Source organism: Podarcis cretensis, assembly GCF_951804945.1.
Source record: "Podarcis cretensis genome assembly, chromosome: 14".
Lineage (NCBI taxonomy): Eukaryota > Metazoa > Chordata > Lepidosauria > Squamata > Lacertidae > Podarcis > Podarcis cretensis.
In genome coordinates this window covers 44,543,050-44,560,025 of record NC_137183.1, presented here as the reverse complement: position 1 = coordinate 44,560,025, position 16,976 = coordinate 44,543,050, and the positions used below count along the sequence as shown (strand labels likewise).

At 43.7% G+C, this 16,976-nt stretch overlaps 1 protein-coding gene across 4 annotated transcripts in view; it reads left to right on the top strand.

The window, feature by feature from the left end:
- The first annotated feature begins 1,783 nt into the window (after positions 1 to 1,783).
- Positions 1,784 to 16,976, top strand: part of TRRAP (transformation/transcription domain associated protein) — a 167,047-nt gene continuing 151,854 nt past the window's right edge. For 3 of the 4 annotated variants that reach the window (XM_079953626.1, XM_079953625.1, XM_079953623.1), the window contains exons 1-13: positions 1,784 to 1,927; positions 6,317 to 6,483; positions 7,268 to 7,317; positions 8,191 to 8,301; positions 8,517 to 8,621; positions 10,060 to 10,143; positions 11,438 to 11,494; positions 12,272 to 12,397; positions 13,403 to 13,480; positions 13,716 to 13,804; positions 13,964 to 14,060; positions 14,693 to 14,831; positions 16,142 to 16,220. In XM_079953626.1, the coding sequence (XP_079809752.1) occupies positions 6,384 to 6,483; positions 7,268 to 7,317; positions 8,191 to 8,301; positions 8,517 to 8,621; positions 10,060 to 10,143; positions 11,438 to 11,494; positions 12,272 to 12,397; positions 13,403 to 13,480; positions 13,716 to 13,804; positions 13,964 to 14,060; positions 14,693 to 14,831; positions 16,142 to 16,220 (1,115 nt within the window). In that variant the 5' untranslated portion in view covers positions 1,784 to 1,927; positions 6,317 to 6,383. Of the gene's footprint in view, positions 1,939 to 6,316; positions 6,484 to 7,267; positions 7,318 to 8,190; positions 8,302 to 8,516; positions 8,622 to 10,059; positions 10,144 to 11,437; positions 11,495 to 12,271; positions 12,398 to 13,402; positions 13,481 to 13,715; positions 13,805 to 13,963; positions 14,061 to 14,692; positions 14,832 to 16,141; positions 16,221 to 16,976 lie in introns of all 4 variants that reach the window. The other variant, XM_079953624.1, reaches the window with a different exon arrangement.

Here is a 16,976-nt window from a genome sequence, read left to right as displayed (position 1 = left end):
ATGACCTGGAAGCTCCCTCGGCCAATAAAGCGGGATGAGCGCCGCAACCCCAGAGTCAGTCACGACTGGACCTAAAGTAAAGGACCTTTACCTTTACTTTATTGAGTTTTAGAGAACATACAGGAAGCACAGAATATAGGCAAAATCTGAAATCAACAGATTCACCTGTCCCTAAAATTAGGGGTAGGAAGGAGGAGGAATGAAAAACTGGATGGCAAAGGTGATGGAATGGAAGAGGGCAGGGCTGACTGAGTAGAACATTGAACTGCTCTGCTACACTGCAACATTTTGTTGCAGGTCACGTCTTTATTTCCAGTATGATGCAGAATGCAGGTTGCTAGCACTCCATCCTTAGGAAATGAACTAAATACCAAACATTCAAAAATAAAAAATTCACATTCCTATACATATTCCTTTTCTAATTGATTTTGGTTTTTAAATTGTAGTATCCTTCTGTATTTTTTTCATTTATTCTGCCACACAAGGACCTTATTTGATACAATTATGAATGATGACTAAATATGAAAGTTAAATAATATTCTAATGCTTTAGGACAGATGTTTTGGATTACCCATCAGCCCCAGCCAGTCAGATTTGCAGTCCTGCTCTGGGCTGCTGAAAGTATCACATGCAGTAGCTTTACAGTCATCCACACAACAACCCTGTAAGGCTTGTCAATATTAATATCTCCACATCACAGGTGTTAGATTGAGGGTGACTGAGCATGGCGTGCCTAAAACGATCTGATTCAAGGAAAGCAGTGAAATTAAAATATATTGTACTGTAGAATTATAATCTCTACTCTTCCTTTCTCCATGTATCGCTAGTGTCATATACACATCTACTTAGAAGTATGGCATATTGAATTCAATGGAGCTTACTGCTCAGTACGAGATGTTAGGATCGCAGCCTTACTTTTCTTGAAAATTAAGGAACTAATAACATTATTGCTTGTGGCAGCTGGACAACTGGAAAAATTGAGGGTACTTACAACTTTCCATACGGAGACAAAATGTATGGACAGTGGCGGCAATAATGGAGAAATTTAGAAAATATATGAAAGCTCCAAATGGAACTCAAGACTCCCAACAATTGTATGGAATTATGGCTTCCTTTCATTACTTTCCTGTCTGACAATCTATAAAACTGGCATCTTTCATCTACGCATGGACCATAGTTGTTTAATGTACTTCGTTAAATTCACGGGTGAGAGGTGGGGGGTAGTTTTGTTGTTGTTGTTAAGTTTATTGATGTATAGGTATGATTTTGATGCTTAACATTGAGGAAAAAAAGGAAGATAAGGTCTACACAACCACTTTGCACACCCTTATTACAGAGCACGCCCTACCGAACATAGAAGCACTTCCCAGTAAAGATCTATACAGTATAGGATTGCCCTGCGCGCCCCACTGTTTGCATAGGATTGCCCTGCGCGCCGAGGGAAGCGAAGAGGGGGGAAAAGACAGCAGCGCGCTGATTGGTGGAAGAAGAGGGACGGACATAAATATACGAAAAGTTGTGAGTGACCTTGCAACCTAAACTTCCGGTGAACAATTGGAGGCTCCGAATCTCTATGGCGTGAAGCGGCGCCGCTCTGGCTCTCAGCCGCTCATTGATGAACCCCGCCCCTTTTTCTGACATTCCTTTTGCCCTGAGAGAACGGAAAGCCAGTTTTCGACGGGAGGCCGGATGTGGTAGGAGCGCTTCGCTCTGAATTCGTATCTCTATATCGAGGAGAGCGCACCGGAAGTGGCGTTTGGTGTGCTTCCGCTTTGGGGTGGGTGGGCAAGCAGCAGGGGGAGGCAGGCAGGCGGGCAGGCGAGGAGAGGCGCCCATGCGCCGCTGGTGCCGCCGTCGCTGCTCCGGCCACAGCTGCTGCGCGGAGGCAACAAAGGAAGGCATGAAGGAGCCGGCGCGGCCTGGACTGGTGAGGGGAAAGTGGCGGGGGGGAAACGGAGAGGAAACGGGGCGAGGGGAAAGGGGAGGGGGGACAAGAAAGGAGGGCGAGGCGAGTCCCCCTCCCGTTCTGAGAGGAAAGTGGGCGTGGCTGCGGAGCTTCTGAGGGAGGCCGGAGGAGGCGGGGTTCCTGCTGTGGAGGGAAGAAAGGGGCGGGGCCGAGCGCACGGGCGCCGGGGATTGGTCCGCCGCTGCGCGCGTGGCCTGCGAGGGGGAGGAGTCAGCCGAAGGCGCTGAGGGGCCCCTGACGCCTCGTAGTGGTTAGAGCGGCTTTTCCCTCACCTGCGCTCCCGCCTGCTGGGTGGCTACTGGACTACAGCTCCCGTCATGCCTCGCCGCTGCTCACGCTGGCTGAGGCTGATGGGAGATGGAGTCCTCACGGCATCTGGAGGGGGGCAGGAAGTTGAGGGACTGAGCGCCGAGGAGCTCCGAGTTCGAATCCCCACTTGCCCGTGACCCGCTGCCACTCGGCCTAACCTACCTCCCAGGGGGGTTGTTGTGCAGATGACGTAGTACGTGCGTCTTATGTGAAAGGAGAACGGGGTGGGGGTAAGGATGGAAGGATCCGGCGTAGCAGACTTGGTGGCCCTCACTGCCTCCTGCGGGAGCCAGTTCAACTAAAATTGTGAAGATCTGGGTTCAGGTCTGCACTGGTTGACTTTTAGGCAAGCAGCTGCTGCTCTGCCTAACTTCCTTACAGGGTTGTTGTGAGGATAAATTGTGGGCTTGTATATGTGCGCATGGGGTGTGTGGTCGAACCATGTGTGGTAGGGACGCAGGTGGCGCTGTGGGTTAAAGCCTCAGCGCCTAGGACTTGCCGATCGAAAGGTCGGCGGTTCGAATCCCTGCGGCGGGGTGCGCTCCCGCTGCTCGGTCCCAGCGCCTGCCAACCTAGCAGTTCGAAAGCACCTCCGGGTGCAAGTAGATAAATAGGGACCGCTTACCAGCGGGAAGGTAAACGGCGTTTCCGTGTGCGGCTCTGGCTCGCCAGAGCAGCAATGTCACGCTGGCCACGTGACCCGGAAGTGTCTCCGGACAGCGCTGGCCCCTGGCCTCTTAAGTGAGATGGGCGCACAACCCCAGAGTCTGTCAAGACTGGCCCGTACGGGCAGGGGTACCTTTACCTTTACCTTTATATGTGCGCATGGGGTGTGTGGTAGAACCATGCATGCTCACTTGGGAGTCCAAGGAAGTCCAACCAGCTGTGTTTCCTTTTAAGACCTGGCACATTGTGGTTGCAAGATTCCGTAGGTATGATCTAGTTGAGATTCCTGGATTGCAGGGGTTGGACTGGATGACCCTTGGGGTCCCAGATGAGTTGCTCCTTTAGAGAAATGAAGTGAGAGCAGTTTAGGGGGACTAAGAACATAAGAAGAGCTCTGCTGGATCAGGCCAGTGGCTCATCTAGTCCAGCATCCTGTTCGTATAGTGGCACTGGTGGGAAGCCTGTAAGCCGAACCAGAGCTTGACAGCACTTTTATCATCCTGCCATTTCCAGCAACTGATACTTACAGGCATACTGCCTCTGACAGCGGAGGTTTTGTAGATTGTATATGGGCAGGGGGTTTGTTTGGATGAGAGGCATGGCAAACAGTCTAAAACAGAGGCAAGCTTTCATGTAGAAAGGGTTTGTTTGTTTATATACCACCCTTCAACATAAGATCTCATGTTGAATTGGAACACAGCAGGAGAGAGGAAGCATTTATATCGTTACTTGTCAAAATTTGTATCCTGGCAAACGGGGTGTCTCTTTCTCTCTTTATCCTCCTTACAGCACTAAGGTTTGCCTTAGACCAGACATGTTACTTTTTGAATTTTAGGGTGTAAATTTCAGTGGCAAAAAGTTGGCCCAGTGCTGAAACGTATTTGTTTAAATGGCAGGATTTCTCCTGCATTAACAACAGCGATTGCAGTCAGTCATGCTCCCATGCTACTGCATATTGTTTAAAACCCAGCTATTTTAATGCGTGTGAATGGTTACCAATTGAAAACATCACGTTTGCCCAGGTTGTGTTGTGGCCAGTGACTGATATTGGGGAATTGAACCATTACAAGTTTTGCAGTAGTCTTTGAAGTTTTTTAAGGTCTTCAAGGTTTTTAACAACAACAACAACAACAACAACTGGTTTTGCTCCAATAATATTTTGCATGATAGGTTGTACCCAACGAAGTTCTACTCAGTGTAGACACAACTGAAATTAATGGACTCAAGTTAGTCACCATGTCCATCAATTTCAGTGGATTGATTCTGAGTAGGACTAACATTGGCTACAGCCTTAATATATTTTAAATAGAACGATTACCCTGTCACCTAATTAAATAAACATTGATTGAGCAATTGCATGGAAATGTTCCTAAGTGTAATTAGTTTTCAAGTAAAGAATCCCACTGGCTTTAGTTCTAGAGATGATACACAAATGCATCATAGCAAGCACTTTAGAACAGAAGTTGGCATCCTTTGTGGCCCTTGTGTGTTCCTGGGTCTAAGCCCGTGTGTTTTTAAAGCAGCCTTTCCCAACCTAGTGCCCTCCAGACATTACAACTGCCGTAATCCTTGACCACTAGCCATTACTTGGTCAAGGATGATGGGAGTTGTAGTTCACAGCACCTGGAGGGCGTCATGTTGGCTGACTGTCTTGTCTGGCCAAACACTGTATCCCTAAGAATGATTAATGAAGGACTTCCAACTACTGCAGTGGAATACCTACAAAATAAATATATGGCAAACTGAAGTCATTTCCTTGCAAATAAGCCTTTGCTTTTGTTGTTGCTTAATTTGATATGTTTATTATTAGTTTTGGCTTTTTGTGTCTTTATTCCTTTGCTGCTGCTTTTAGGCCGGTGATGGTGTTTTTAAATAATTGATCATTGCTATTTTTGTGCTTCTTTTTATCTCTCCAAAACTGCTTCAAGCAACTTCTTTTTGGAAGAGAGAACTGGGATAGGAGTTTTTGATACAAATAATAATTTATATAACAAATATTTTGAGAGGAAAATTAAAACATCTTATTCGGATGCACATATGCCCCACCCTCAAAACTTTTGTCAGTCGTATTTGACAACAGAGTGGACAGAATTCATTTCAGTCCCCAAATAATTATTTCAATGTCACACATGCAAGGAAGGAAAACATTAGCTCATTCTAAGGTAATTCTGTTTCCCCCTCCATAAGTTGAAGCGCAGGCAGTATACAGCCATTAAGTCAGTCTGTTCTGCAGTCACATTTTGGCTTCTGCTTACTCTCAGAAAAGTACAGAAAAGGCACTTTTACATCTGGATCCTAAGCATGTTAGCTTAGAAGTCAGTCCACTTTCTACAGTGGTTCTTACACCTGAGTCAGTGTTCATAGGCTTGGAGTACCTTCTTAGGAAATCCGACTACGGTTCAACATGCCATGGTCACATCCAGGTTAGATTACTGCAGTGTGTGGGGTTGGTTGTCTTTGAAAAGTGTTTGGACATTTCAGCTGGTTGCAAAATGTAGCAGTGGGAGCTTTGGGTCCTTATACGGCAAAAATTGAGTTATATAGATACAGTGGTGCCCTGCAAGACAAATGCCTCGCAAGACGGTAAACTCGCTAGACGAAAGAGTTTTCCGTTTTGGAGGTGCTTCGCAAAACGAATTTCCTATGGGCTTGCTTCGCAAGACGAAAATGTCTTGCGAGTTCCTGAGGGTTTTTTTTTTCCTCCCCCCCCCTTTTTCTAAGCCGCTAAGCCGCTTATCCGCTAAGCCGATGAGCCGCTAAAAGCCGCTAAACCGCTAATAGCGCTGATGTGCTAAGCCGTCAATGGGCTTGCTTCGCAAGACGAAAAAACTGCTAGACGAAGAGACTCGCGGAACGGATTCTTTTCGTCTTGCGAGGCACCACTGTAGTGTGCCAGAGGCCTGCTCATGTGTGGACCTAGGTGAGCCGTTCCTTATGCAGAGGTGAAATTCAATGCATGAAGGGCAATTGAAGCATCCTATGTGGATGGTTGGGGTGATCCTGGTAGCCCACTATGTGTGTGTTGACACCAGGCTTCAGTATAGCTGAAGGAGCTTCTGTATACCTGGTGAAGCATCTCCATCCCCATCTTTCAGCCTGGACACTGAGGTCCACCTCTTGAGGACCTTCTCAGCAGTAGTGCCCTCCCTGTGGAACACCCTCCCATCATATGCCAAGGAGATAAAGAATTACAAAACTTTTAGAAGACATCTGAAGGCAGCCATGTATCAGGAAGTTTTTAATGTTTGCGACATTTTAATGTTTTTATATTTTGCTGGAAGCTGTCTAGAGTAGCTGGGGATACCCAGCCAGATGGGTGGGGTATAAATTATTATTATTGTTTGATAAAGTAGCCTTGCATTTTGTTTTTAACAGGCTGACTGATCCTTGAGGTCTTTAACTCTTCTTTGTAAGTGATAACTTACATTCAAACAAGGGAAAAATGGCATTTGTTTCAACGCAAGGACCCACTGTGGTTGACCAAACCACTTTAATGAAAAAATACCTCCAGTTTGTGGCAGCTCTAACGGATGTCAATACACGTAAGTTTATTTTCAGGTTTTTTCTTCTTCTATTTTTGCTTCCTCTGCTAGACGAGTTATTCACACTGGCCTAGTGCAGACATATCACTGGCTCTTGCAAATTGCAGCCTGTAAATCAGAACCTAAATTTGGGAATGTGCTCAACCTTCATAATTCCTGTCATATGTGAATTCTTATTGGCCTTAAGCACAATTTTGAATTTTATCTGTACCAATCCTGAGCATGCTTGATGCTAGCAGGAGTCCCCATCTTTACCACAGTGTGAAATCTCAATTTTGAAGTGGGTTTGCAAACCTGGGGTGAAGAGCGAACCTGGTTAGTATTCACTTTAGGTAGTAGCATTGCTGTAGAGTGAATGCTAGACTGTGATTAAGGTCCTCAGGGAGAAAAGGAAATTGTTTTGGAGAGTGAAGGGAATATGGGCCTGAGGTTGGTTCCTGACCAAGAAATCAGGATTTGGAGTGAGCCAGAGTTGTGTCTGCACCAGGCCATGGTTCAGTAAACTCCGCCGTCACCTTAAGCTTTGCTTTAATGAAGAAGCAAAATGATGAAAAATATTTTCTTGAACCCTGAAAAAGTAACCTTGTGTGTGACTGCGTGGAGATGGACGAGTGCAGGTGTGTTTGAGTGAGAGTTGTGATTTGTGGAATTCACAATTTGGGTCATGAGAGCCAAACTGATAAGATCTGACTGCTTCTTGGAGTGCGGTCAAAGAGCATTTCTTCAATATCTGTCAAACATGTTTAACTTTTTTTCTTTTTATTATTCCATTCTTGATTTGTAGCTGATGAAACAAAGCTGAAGATGATGCAAGAAGTCAGTGAAAACTTTGAGGTAACAAAAATCAGATCGCTGTCTTACTGATCTAAACGTTGTAGATCAGTGGAGAGATTTCCAACAATAATTGTGTAAGGTGGCTTCTCTACTAGAGACCCACCCAACTGAAATCTGATCAGGACAGTTAAAATTGTCCCTCGCCCCCAAATCCACATAGGCTTGGTGCAGAGACACAAATCAACCATCCTTGAGTATAACACGTTTGCTGTGAGCCATAGCCCACCAGGTATACCATACAGGTGAGATTTGATCTGGTGGAGGAGGGACAGATTGTTCCATCTCTCCTTCAGCAGTCTGCTTGGTTTCCTGTTCTGGCCACAGAGGAAGGAAAATTTCTTCCTCCTTAACCAACCCAGAACCACAGTGAACTGGTGGAGCACGGCTGGATCGCTCCATCATTCCACTGCTATACTGCTTGGTAGGTTTTGTTTTTGTTTTAAAAAACGATTCTGCTAAGAGGCCAGTAATCTGCATTTCCAAGCTGGCCACAGTGGTGGGGGCTTCTGTTTTTTTGCAGCCAGCGTTGCAAGGCAAATCACAAGTATGCTAGTAAATTTTCTTTTTGCTACTAACTTTTGTGGGCGTGCTGAAACACACTGAAGTTCAAGTACTGGGAAGGAGGCAATGGGATTGCAAGTTAGTTGGCCGTTTGCACAGCCCTCTATTCTAGCTTGGCAATATGTATGCATTGTCCTCAAAATGAGCAAAATAATTTGAAGAATTTTTGGCTTGTTTAGTTTTAGTAGTTGCAGCAGCTTGAAGTGATTGGCTATGAAACCTTTGACTGCCATGCTTTCACTAAAATACTTAATTCCACATCGTGTACATGTTTGAAATAAGGATCCTTAAAACATTGTTTTCTCCTACTAGAATGTGACGTCATCCCAGCAGTATTCCACGTTCCTGGAACACATCATTCCTCGCTTCCTTACTTTTCTCCAGGACGGAGAGGTTCAATTTCTTCAGGAAAAGCCAGCACAGGTATATTTTGAAACGAACTCTTCTCTTTCTCTCAGGCCTTGTCTTTTAATGAGTCCTTTTGACAAACCAGACGGAAGCTTTGTTATTTATGCATATTGGGATTTTATCTGTGTGTTTTTCTTTAACGTGTTCCTCAAGCTGTTAGGGCTTTACCATATGACTTTTCATTGAGTTATACATTTTGATTTGATGACCCTCCTTTTATCCCTCCCCAGCAACTGAGAAAATTAGTTCTGGAAATAATCCATAGAATACCAACAAATGAACATCTTCGACCGCACACCAAAAATATCTTATCTGTGATGTTCAGATTTCTAGAGGTACTGTACTTTAAAAATACAATCTTAGCAACATTTTTTTAAAAAAAGAATTACTCCTGTTGTGGATTTACCTACCTTTGAAACTTCATAACTGGAAAGATAACTAGAAGTGATGGAGTACTCTTTAAATGTCACATGTTGTTCTGTTATTCCAGTGTGCTTGTATATGAGACACAATGCAGCAAATGAGAGCCCTTAGGGGCAAGTAAAAAATAGACCGTTTTCATTTTATGTGGCATTAAAAAAAAATCATTTGTCAACTGAGATGCAAAATGCACCAAACCTCCAATTTTTGAGGTTACTTGTGTGGAGAGGCTTTGTAGAAGATTAACCTACTTTCTTATTCCTCTCTATGATAACTGTGTAAAGCTGCATTGCATGTTTTTGCTACATCCTGTTTTTTCCCTCCTCCTTTCCTTATTTATTATGTTTTATTGTTGTCCCCATTGTGAAAATCTCTATATGTCTGTCCGGCGCGCGGGGCGCTCTGCTTCAGGGCGCCCCGCCCGCCGGGCGGCAGGCTGCTATCCGCAGCGTGGGGAGCCCTGTGGGGAACTCCTGCATGCCTCCCCACACTGCGAATGTCTGTCCGGTGCGCGGGGTGCTCTGCTTCAGGGTGCCCTGCGCGCCAGGCGGCAGGCTGCTATCCGCAGCGTGGGGAGCCCTGTGGGGAACTCCTGCAGGGCTCCCCACGCTGCGGATGTGTTCCCGAAGTGCTGGGCGCTCTGCTTTCAGCACGCCCGGCGCTCTGGGAAACAGGCTACTATCCGCAGCCTAGACAGCCCTGCGGGAACTCCCGCAAGGCTGCCTAGGCTGCGGATGTCTTCCTGAAGCCTGGAGAGCGAGAGGGGTCGGTCCAAGCTTCAGCGAAAGCCTGCATTCGCCCCATAGGATGCACCCAGATTTCCCCTTCATTTTTGGAGGGGGAAAAGTGCGTCCTATAGGGCAAAAAATACGGTAAATAAATTTCTGTAGTGTTTGGGTAGGTCTACACCTATAACTCCCAAGAGAAAAGCTTCTATTTTTTTTTATTATTACAAATGTCATCTTAAACATCTTTTTCAGTTCATTATATATCATTTCACAGTAAGCTTTAATTTTACTACAAGACCACCACATACGATAAAAAGTACCTTCTTTTTATTTGCATTTCCAACACTTACTCGATTTTGATTTATGCTTTTTTGGCAATATACTACGTGTTAGATACCATCTATATAACATTTTCATGTAATTTGTGAAAAGTCTCTGGGTACCTTGGGCTTCTTCTCTCATAAAAAAATGACAATAAAGATTTTTTTTAAAGGAATTACAGTTTCACAGAAGCAAATACACTTTTCTGAATAATTCAGAAACTATGACAACTGCAACATTATTTAAAATGTTCAGGAATTCAGTCATGAAATAATAAATCTGTTCTCTTTCCCCCTACACTTAGACTGAAAATGAAGAAAATGTACTTATTTGTTTGAGGATAATCATTGAATTGCACAAACAGTTCCGCCCACCAATCACGCAAGAGGTAAATTACTTTCTCCTGTACTATTAAAGTTTTATTTTTGTATTACTACTTGGATATGTTTGATTTGTGACTCTTGCATTGCAGAGGGTTGGGCTAGATGAACCTTGGTGTCCTTTCCACGTCTACAGTTCTATGATTCTGTGCTTTGTTATATTAGAAACATAATCTAATAATAATTGAAAATGAAATGGAAAAGAATTGTACCAGTGCTGCTGTCTCCTTATGAAATCTCTGGGAGGTTTCAGAAACTTTAGAATATTGTAATTAAGGACTTAAGATTCAAGTGCATACAGTTGTGGATTTTATGGATAGATTTCATAAATTATTAGAATACTTGTAAAGGAATCATTAGCTTTCTGTTTTACTATTACAGTACATAACTATCTTATTGGATGAGTCAACTTAGGCTGCAATTGTGTACTCAGTAAGAAGCCCTATTGAACTCACTGGGACTTCCTTCTCAGTAGATGTATATAGAATTGTGCTGTTAAGTTCACATAAGGAAGGGTCTTGTCCCCTCCCTTTACCTATGCTCCCCTCTGCCTCTCTGGAGTGTGGGTTGTGTGTTATTCAGCAGGGGTGGCCAATTCCCAAGAGACTGCGATCTACTCACAGAGTTAAAAACTGGCAGTGATCTACCCCCTTTTCTGGGGTTCAGGTCAAAGTTGTTGAGCTTTTTTGGGGGGTGCAGGGCAAGGTTTCTCCATCTTTCATGTGACAGCACTTTAGATATTTGAAAATGGCTATCATAACTCCTCTTATCCACCCTTACAGGTGGTCTGTTCCTTTTGAGCAGGTTATACCCCTCTAATTCTTCTTTCCATTTATGAGTCTCTTCCCACCAGGTTTCAGTAACGCCTATTAGGTCATATTTGCCATCCTGCATTAAGGGCTCAAATTCCTCTTGCTTGTTTCACATACTGTGCTTTAGTATAGAGACAATTCAGATCACTTGTTGGAATTCTAAGTTCCCAAATTAAACTTAGGCATGGCCAATGCATAAAATAATTGAGCAATGGGTTCTGCATCCCGAAAGGACTTGGGTCTGAGTTTCTTAAACAGCTCCATCCTACATATCCATGAATACTGTTGTATCTGTGTAAGTTGGCAAGAGAGCGGTAATCCTACTGGGCATGCTAAATAATTGGATGCCCTAAAACTAGTTACTTAGAACCTGCCCAGTTCACTTCCTTTGTTTTTAAAGTTGTTCAGTGTGAATACCTAGAAATAGAACGGCTTAAGAAAAAGTTTTTTAGAACATAGACTCATACTTTTTTTCTCTCCCTTTCCACAGATACATCATTTTTTGGATTTTGTGAAACAGATTTACAAGGAGCTTCCAAAAGTAGTGGTAGGTCTTAATTAATTTTTTTCGACTTCTGAAATCGACATTCTTGACCCATCATGGATAAAATACCCCAACTTGGTGGCTTTTCCTTTATGCCTTCTGGAAGACTTTTGATGATTATTATTTTGCCTCGCAAAATTGGCAGGAGCTTGCGGGTCTGGTAATCGCCCACTCACCAGCTCCATAAGATCTCGGTCTTGTCAGGATTCACTTGGAGATTCAAAGGCCGGGATGATAACAACAACCTTTACACCACCTTTTTGTATAGTGCTTTCAAGTGTTCAAAGTACCTTATGGTCCTTGCAAGGGGCTGTATCAGAAAGATGGGATTGCAGTAGCCCTGAATGTATATTGAGAGGGATGCTGAAACGCTTGGTGTGGGCTTTGTAAATGCCATATTATAAGAAAAAGATGTTGGGAGAAAACATTTAATCATAGACGATCAGCAGTGCCTATTATTGCAGCAGTATAATCATGCGCTAATTGTATCCAGAGATAGCTAATAGCTTATTGAACTATTCTTAGTACGATATTCACAGTTCTGTATTAATTATCAACAGTGAGTTTTGCCAAAGTTGCCTTTTGTCAGAGCTCATTGCCAAATGAGCTCTTCTTCCTCCTTTCCTCCCACCCCATCCCTCAGCAGCCACGAAGTCTGGTAGAATTGGCTTTCCCCTGCTTTATTCGCGCTTCACCTCCGTAAGCTTATCAGCGCTTGTGAAGTCGGCGAGATCTGCAGCTATTGTTAATGCTTCAAAATCTCTTTGCTTCTTTCTGTAGAATCGCTACTTTGAGAATCCTCAGGTTATCCCCGACAACACTGTTCCTACTCCAGAAATGGTGGGTATGATCACGACGATCGTAGTGAAAGTAAATCCAGAACGGGACGACAGCGAAACGAGAACGGTATGTATAATACATGACTCCAGCTTGCAATAGAACCCTGTGGTTTACGGTGCATCTGCGTTGGCATGAAGTGAATATGAACCTTGGCAGTGCCACGATGGGAGACTGCAGAGAGCCCCACCTGAGCAATACATCTATAAGCAATAAATATATGTCACCTCTTGTCTGCCACCTGGTGGAGGCTTCATTCCAAGAGTTTGGTTATCTATTTTCATCACTGGACACCACTCTTTTTGTTTTTATTTATTTAGCATTTCTGACCCATTCAGTCTCTCACTCCCCTATACAGCATCGGTTTCTGTCCTTTCTGCCTCTCCTTTCTCTCTCACTGACTTCCCACGGGGGTTGTGAGTTCTCCTAGAATCATAGAGTTGGGAGGGACCCTGAGGATCATCTGGTCCAGCCCCCTGCAATGCAGGAATATGCAGCTGTCCCTTTTGGGGATTGAACCTCTGACCTTGGCATTTTCAGCACCATGCTCTTACTTACCAAGCTATCTCTGGTGCCTCAGATCCCTCCCTACTCTGCTGCCCTGGCCAGGCACGCTCTTTGTGGCAGCCCTACTTTCCTTCATAGTTTGTCCTATTCCCTTCTGTCTCTTCCTTTGTGCTGCTTCATGTCTCTCTGCTCTGCCTTTCCCCTGGTCTTCCTTGTCTGCCCTTCCTTCTTTGCCCCCCCCCCCCCGCCTGCCTTCTGTTTCCCGTTGGGACTGACAGCCAACAGTCTGATGCTGCTCTTTCATCTGAAGGATGTTCTCCATCCTCCTCTTGCCCAGCATCATTAAGCTGTTTGTCGGGTCTTCAGCAGGGTCACGTGGACCAAGTTGGAGCTTTAGGAAGAAAAAAACATGTTGGTTAAAACTTGCAAGCGATATTGAAACAAACAGATCCAAGAAAGCAGCTGTCAAACTGTGTTTCATGCTAACAGCTTTTAATTTTTTAAAATCCCATTTTAAAAGAGACATTTTATGGAAATGTTTGCCCTTTGCTTCTGTCTTTTCCCCAGCATTCAATAATTCCTCGAGGCTCTCTCTCCTTGAAGGTGTTAGCTGAGCTGCCCATTATTGTTGTCCTTATGTATCAGGTTAGTACTGGAACGCTTCATATAAATAACCTGCTTGTGTCTAAATTTCTGCCCTGTCTTCTAGCCAAACTTTAGTGCTTTCCCCTCCCCTTACCTGGCATATGAATGGAGGGCGGCTGTAACTTTTGGGGCACCAAGCTGCGAACTTATTTGGGTTGCAGGTTTGTTCGAAAACCGCCTTGTAAGCAACAGTCATACATCTTTCATCACACATTGTTTTCTTTTCTTTCTTTAGCTGTACAAACTGAACATCCATAATGTGGTGGCTGAATTTGTACCCTTGATCATGAATACAATTATTATTCAGGTGTCCACACAAGCAAGGTAAGGTTACATAACAAAATCTCCTGGCAAAGCCTTTTTACATTAGCCATGTAAATGGTAACGTTTAAGCTTTAAAAAAAGAAGAAACACCATTCATGAGGTAACTTTTTTAAAAAAGGAAAGGCAAGACTAAATCATTGTTTGACGTTCAATTTTCAGGCAGCATAAACTTTACAACAAGGAACTGTATGCTGACTTCATTGCTGCACAGATAAAAACGTTGTCGTTCTTGGCCTACATAATAAGAATTTATCAGGTAAGTTACATTCAAGAGGTTTGAGCATTCTTGGACAGGTGGAGGCAGAGAGTCATGCATTCCACTAGTTAACAGAACTTTTTTCGATGGGTGCATAGGCTGTATCAAAAGAGAACAAAATAGGAAACCTTAAAACTCCATGTAAAAGGGAAATACTTTTGAAACCCCACCCAAAAAGTATGTGTAAAACAACGTTTTGTATAACACAGGGGGTGGGGAAAACTTTACTGAACTACAACTCCCATCAGCCCTAGTAAGCATGGCCAATGACCAGGGATTATGGGAGTTTTTGTTCAGCAGCACCTGGAGGACAAATGATTCTCCACAAAGCCATATAACTGGGGATTTCTGAGGATTCATAGGAGGTAGAAGAAAGCAGGAATTCCCTCTCCTTGCTTTCCTTCTCACCCACTCCCCAATTTTGGTTTTTGGTTGTGTTTTTGGTTGGATTCCTATCCCCTTCTCAGCTTAATACAACCACTCCACCACCTCTGTAGATGGGGCCTCTGTATACACAGTGGAAAGTAAGCCTTATTGATGCCTCTACCAGGGTTTGATTTAGTTGAGATTTTAACCTATATATGCCATAAATATAGCTGGAAGATATGCATCTATATTTTTACTTTTATCAGGAATTGGTGGCCAAGTATTCTCAGCAAATGGTAAAAGGCATGTTGCAGTTGCTGTCAAACTGTCCTGCAGAAACAGCTCACCTGAGAAAGGAGCTTCTCATCGCAGCCAAGCATATTCTGACCACGGACCTGAGGAGCCGTATGTCCCTTTTGCATATTTTTAATAGTTGGAATATGTTGGTGGGAAAATGGTGAGAGGTGGGTCACAAGGTATGGTTCTGTGTTCTCAGTGTTACGAGTCCTCACTTGTTAAGGTTGCTTTATGATTGCTGCCAGAGTCAAGTGGGTGCAAATAGACAGCAGTTTCAGAGCTAGTTTGAGTTCGCTTCACTTGGCGTGAAGTGGATAGAAAATCAGCCATGCCTATGAACTGGAACCGGTCAAACAGGTCAAATCAGACTGCTGGTACCTGGGAATTTAATATCTTACATTGGTAAATGTAAAATCAACTGGAATCTGCCAAGTTAAATGCAAAGTCCTCGCCCCCCATAAGGTGCTGGTGAGCCTATAGAGTGGAAAAACAAAATTTTTGAGTTTACACTACTCTTCCACAGCTACTTTGTACAGCAGAAATATGGGAATGTATACAATGAAGTCATTCTTTGTTCTCCACCTGTTTTCTTATGGTGTGTGCTGGATAAAACCTGTTTTTGGATTGTCTAAATAGATCTATAAAATCGTGATTTGACAAAGGTATAGCTTAGCTTAATTCTGCACATGGGATCCAGCTCTACAGACCCCCTAATATTGCACTTCCCTTTAAGGATTGCAGTCTTGATTGTAACTTAATTGCTAATTAAGTGTGTTTATCTCATTAACAAAAGCATAATGATATGGAAAGTAACGTCTATGTTTGACTCTTGAAAGGGGCATGTTAATCTCCTTATGTTTCTTGCTTTCATGTTCTCAGTTAAACCTAGCCGACCTCACAAGGCTGTTGTGAAGTGAAATATAAAGTAAAATGGCATGTACATCACCCTCAGCTCTTTAAACCAATGAGAGAAATTAACGATTTAGAAATACACGGTTTCAGAAGCACATCTTGGTCAGATCTTTCTGTACTAGTGTTCCTTAATACATTTAACATAATTTCGTTGGGGAGTATTTCTGCTGATCTGGAGAGGGATGAGAATGCTCTAAATGTTTGTACCACTCCAGTAAACTTGGGCCGGGTGCTCAGAATCAGTTTAAGGAAACAAATATTTGCAAGCTAAGTAAATACCTGCGGCATTTTTTCTTCATTGTAGAGAGCAGCATGTTAAATTCACTTTTGGCAGAACTGCCACTTCCCGAGGATTAAAAGTCATGCTTGGTAGGCTAAATTTTGCAAGAAATGTTTGATTGGTGGCCTAGTAGTTGGACTGCCTTCTGCATTAATTACAGCTGCTTAATAATTCTTGTTTTGTTGCCTCTATCATGACAACTTTCTCTTGTCACTTTTCACTACAGAATTTATTCCGTGCATGGACAAATTGTTTGATGAATCCATATTAATAGGCTCTGGATACACGGCCCGCGAAACCCTGAGGTGCGTAATGAAGCTTGTTCTCTATCTGTTAACGCTGCCATCGCATGGGATGTTTTAGCGGGTGCACAAGATCATAACCAGGTCTTTGTCCTACCTGCGCTCCCATTTATTGGCTGAAGAAGGAAAAAAGGCAAAAGGGCTGCTCACTCATTATCTCTCCATGTGTACATTATACCCAAGGAGGCTGTAGGAGGACCACACCTATAGACCCTACTCACGACAGGCTCCTGGCATCCCAGTCCCCTGGTATCCATACATTAAGGGAACTGTTAGAAAGGAGAGTCTACAGCTCTGTGCATTTTGAGATCCCCAATCATGTCTGTGCTTATGCTCTACTTCTCAATTGTCCCTGAATGTGCAGATGGTTTGGCATTGCTGGCAGGCGCGGTCCCTCTCTTCTCTCCATTGTGTCTTCTCTACAGGTGGTCGGCTAATAAGTTAATGGTTGTACAAGGCATCTTTTCCTGCATGTGCCATGATGGCTGTTTTCTGTTCTACTAAGTTTAGTCCCCAGGACGGTTGGATGGCGCCTTTTATGCCTTCTTCGGCAACTCCTGCAGCCAAGATGGTGCCAAACATATTGCTCTGCTTTCCTTTGGACGACATCAGTGGTGTCCAAACTTTTTTTCAAAGAGGGCCAGATTTGATGAAGTGAAGGGCTGTGGGGGCTGACCAAAGGGCCAACGAAAGTTGTTGACCTTTTTGACCTTTTTTTAGCATTGAGGTTTTTGATCTTTTTTCAAGGGTTGCAGGTGC